The 4,184-nt window shown below is 39.6% G+C and overlaps 1 protein-coding gene across 1 annotated transcript; it reads left to right on the forward strand.

Annotated features, from left to right (window-relative positions):
* LOC146645804 (uncharacterized) lies at positions 1-3,199 on the forward strand. Its single transcript, XM_085392602.1, has 6 exons — positions 1-82; positions 857-1,204; positions 1,432-1,584; positions 2,189-2,223; positions 2,306-2,461; positions 3,029-3,199. The coding sequence occupies exons 1-6, from the start codon at positions 49-51 to the stop codon at positions 3,197-3,199; spliced, it is 897 nt and encodes a 298-aa protein (XP_085248728.1). The 5' UTR covers positions 1-48.
* Positions 3,200-4,184: the final 985 nt, after the last annotated feature.

A 4,184-nucleotide genomic window follows, 5' to 3' on the forward strand; every position in this document is an offset into this window, starting at 1 on the left:
TTGCAGCGAGAAAGAAGAGAAGCAGCATTAAACCATCAGAGCTCTGAGATGAAACTCACTTTGCTCTGCTTCATCTTCCTCAGTGAGTAAATTCTCTTCTTATTTCTGTCACTTTCTCTGTTCTAACTTTTATTTGCCTCCATTTTATTTTTAAATTTTCAACTTCCTTCTTCATTTCCTTGTTCTCCCTCACAGTTAGTGGTTGTTGTGGTTAAACATGCAGGTTATTAAAAGCAGAAGAAAATCTGTGAAATATATCCAGTTTGAAATATATAAATCTGTGTGGAATTTAAATGTTTCCACAAACTTTTTTGTAATTTGCAAATTATTTTTAGTTTTAAACCAGTTTGATCCCCAGAAATCTTCTACTTTTTATTGGACACTGAATCTGTAATCAAATACTTTTCGTCTACTCTTCTATGAGAGACAAACTTATAATAGTAGAGCTGATGAAACAAACACTCTGTGTTTCATTTCTTCTCTTAATGAGCTGAAGAGCAACAAAGTCAGCGGTGACAAAGTGAGAACTGGATGTTTAGCAGCGCGACTAAAATGTTCATTTCACATACAAATATAGAATTAGCTGCTGCCGATGATGATGATGATGATGATGATGATGATGTCATCAAAGATACAAAAATGAATTTTGACTTTTATTTATCTTTTTCACAACCTTAAACTCTGAATCTTCCACATCAGATGCTTTGTGTTCGTGTATAAAACAGGAAGTTTGCTGTTTGCAAATAAAAACAGAAAAATGAAGTTAACTGAACTTCTGTCATCAGTTCAAATTCATAATCATCTGTCACATTTAATCTATAGTAAGATTGTAACTAAAGATTGTTCATCCTTTCAGCAGCACTTCAGGATGGAAACACTGGTTTGGTCAAAGCACAAACTCTCCCTCACAGAGCAGAGGAAGGAGGAAACATCACAGTTGCGTGCAACTTTTATTTGTCTGGAAACAGGAAACTCTTCTGTAAGGAAAAATGTGAAGATGGAAACATTCTTGTTGAAACATCTGATGATGCAGCTCAGAACGGCAGATACAGCATTAAATGTGTAAAAACAGATACTCTGTCATATACTCTGTATGTGAGCATCACACAGCTGAAACAGTCTGACTCAGGACGGTACAGGTGCTCTTTGGACAAACGCTGGTGGACAGTTGGAAACGATGATTTTGAGCTGATTGTCACAGAAGGTGAGTTTCTGCTAACAGTCGTGTTTGTCTTTGAAGGTGTGACAGAAGCTTCACGTCTCAAAAGCAGCTACTTTTCCTTCAAATCACCTACAGATGTTATATTTATCTGAAACATCAAGTTTCATCAGTTCTGCTGTCAAACAGCCCATAACCACGTCAGTCACATGCAGATATATAAACTGCTTCAAGTGGTCTTATTATGACTCTGATGCTTTCATTGTTCACAGCTTCAACCACTTCAACACCAAACGGGACTCTGAGACCTTTTTCAGCTTCAGTGTTTCTCTCATCAGCCTCCACACCACCAACAGCACAGAGTTTAAGCTCAACTTCAGGAAGCTCCACACCTTCATCAGCCTCCTCTGAAACCAAACATGCAGGTACAATATACTGGGTGGCTGTCACTCAGGAGGTAGAGCCTGTCATCTGCTAATTGGAGGGCCAGTCGTTTGATCCCAAATTCCAGTGTGCTCATCAGTGTAACGGTTGGATAGAAAGCACAAACGTGTTTGTCTAAAAAGATGAATAAGGCAGGTCGTACGAGTGCTCGAGTAGAAAAGGGCTTTGGGCTCATAATGTGTTTTTATCAGAGAACTACATAGGAATGACACATTAAGAGCTGTGGAAGAAGCGCTCTGATCTTTAAGTGACTTAAATGAGAAGCAGGTGCTCAATGCAGAAAAACTTAGTGAAAAAGTAAACAGTTTCTATGCTTTTGAGTAACTACTTCATTAAATAATTTAATGCAGAAGGAAACTGAAGTCAATAGTTTTAAAAAAAAATTGTTCATTTATGACTCACAACAGAAACTAATTGTAGCAGATTTGATTGATATGATTTTGATTCTTTATCAGTCATGCGTCTTATTTAACTGTAGTTCATATGTAGTTCTTCATATCGTTCCTGAGTTTAGTTCCTCAGGTTCTTCTTCCTGTTATGTGTCTTAAAGACAGACGTTTATTTTCTGACCTGCATGTTTTTCAGGACCTCCTGTGGAAACAGAGTATGCTGACACGCAGGTGGGTTTTAGGACCTGTGACACACATCAGCTTCATTATTGTTTGCTTTGTATCTGTCAGCTGGTTTGTTCTCCTGCTGCAGGCCGACAGGTTGTATGAAGATATTGGAAAGTGTGACATACCGAGCAGGTCACCTCCTGTAGAAGTGTCTTCAGTTTATGCCACCGCCAAAGACCCCAGTTCAGATGGAGTTGAAAATATAGACCTCTACAGCCTCGTCACCTCTCCTCAGAACAACGTAAATAAAACTGTGGTCTGATTCTAAGCTGAGGTCATAAACCAGGTAACTGTTTGTGTAGTGAAGTAATTTATCTGTTCTCAGACACAAAGAGCCATGTTCCACTGAAGACTGAAGAAATAAAAGTTCTTCCTCTATGTTTGGAGCAGATAAAATCTTTTAAATTGAGAAAAAGATTCAAAAGAATCCTTTCTATACTGAAATGTGTATTTTTGAATAAATATCAGCTTCATACTCAGTGGGATTTAAAAAAAAACACCTTTCTGGTGGAAAACAAGTCTATCAAACGTTAAGGTTAATTAATCTGTATTTAACACAACTGTAAAACACTGTCCAGTAAAGGAAAAAAAAGCAGTAAATCCTTCGTTTGTGAACGTTGTCATGTTCAGATTTTGTTACAAAGGTATTTTGAAAGGTGACTTCAGAGGCTTTATGATGATTATGACAAAAATGTATTTTTGATTTTTGTTTTTTTCAGATGTGGGTTTTTCAGTTTAAATATTCAACATTATTTAATTTTAACAGTCTTATGTCTAATGTTTGATCTCACCTCTTTATCTCATTAAGGCAGATAACCTCTGCTACGCTGAAGTGCATCTTCCCCACATTCCTGCCACCAACAGCGCCCCCTGTGGTGAAGCAACTGATGTTGTCTACTCAATGCCTCAGGTGGACCTGAGTACTGCCATCCACACCAAAGATGCTTCACCTCCTGTGTACTCTGTTTCCTCACTATGAATATATTAGTACTATTTTTAAACCTGTCCTGTCCAGCAGCTGTAACAAGCGTAATGGTCTGAATGCTTTGTTGTGCCAAACATATTTGCTTTCCCAAGAGGGGCACTGTAGACTCTCTGTAGGCTCCTCTTTTTATGTTTTTGTTTTATCTATTTAATTAATTTTATTATTCATATTATTCTGTGTGTGGATATTATGTTGGAGCGGACAGGGTGTGAAGATTGGATTGGCAAAAGATAGGTGAAGAAATTTAGAGGAATAGAAGAAGAAAAATGAGAGAAAAACAAGAGAAAAATATGGGGGTGGGGGAAATTTTGAGGATGAAACAAACAGACATGCTGGGTCTCCAACTGCTACAGCTGTGACAAAGTATACAAACAATAGGCAACACCTGAAAGACAAAGCACATCGTGTGTGTGTGAGAGAGAGAGAGAGAGAGAGAGAGAGAAGATGGGAGTGTGCATGATTGTTTGTCATGAAACGTACTTAAAAATACTTGAAAAATGAGGGTGAAGGCCGGGAAAGACCCAGGAGACCCCAGCTATCTATAGCTCCCAAGAGATCTGAAGATCTGAATCCCAACAACCATGCATTGTATCCTAGCCGAGGGAAGACAGAGGCCCCGGACGGAGTTCCTATAGCCAGCAGGCAACTGACCCCGCTGGCCACCCCAGCACAAGCCAAAGGCGAGACTCAATAACTGCCCAACACCCAGCGGAGCCCCCACCGCATGACGAAGAGGCCCAAGCTAGCCCCGGACACACACAGCCATCCCCACACTCTGAAGTGTGGATGGACAGGTGCCTTCCCATAGCCAGCAGTGATCCCGGGACGCAGTCAACCAGTCCCCCGATCACCAGCCAGCCTCGGCATCAGGCAGGGTGTAGAAAATAGTTGAAACCTCAACTATCTCAGCGGGCAACAGCTCAGTATAAATGATACTAAAGTTAGTTTATCTTTATTTACTTTTGACATATTTATAGCT

Source organism: Rhamphochromis longiceps, linkage group LG20 (assembly GCF_057381845.1).
Source record: "Rhamphochromis longiceps isolate RC_006_pf linkage group LG20, R_longiceps_female_GT1.1, whole genome shotgun sequence".
In the NCBI taxonomy this organism is placed as follows: Eukaryota; Metazoa; Chordata; class Actinopteri; order Cichliformes; family Cichlidae; genus Rhamphochromis; species Rhamphochromis longiceps.

Coding starts and splice junctions, on each gene's coding strand:
- LOC146645804 (XM_085392602.1), top strand. CDS start 49: ATGAAACTCACTTTGCTCTGCTTCATCTTCCTCA. Junction 1,585..2,188: donor CTCTGAAACCAAACATGCAG/GTACAATATACT, acceptor CATGTTTTTCAG/GACCTCCTGTGGAAACAGAG. Junction 2,224..2,305: donor CAGAGTATGCTGACACGCAG/GTGGGTTTTAGG, acceptor CTCCTGCTGCAG/GCCGACAGGTTGTATGAAGA.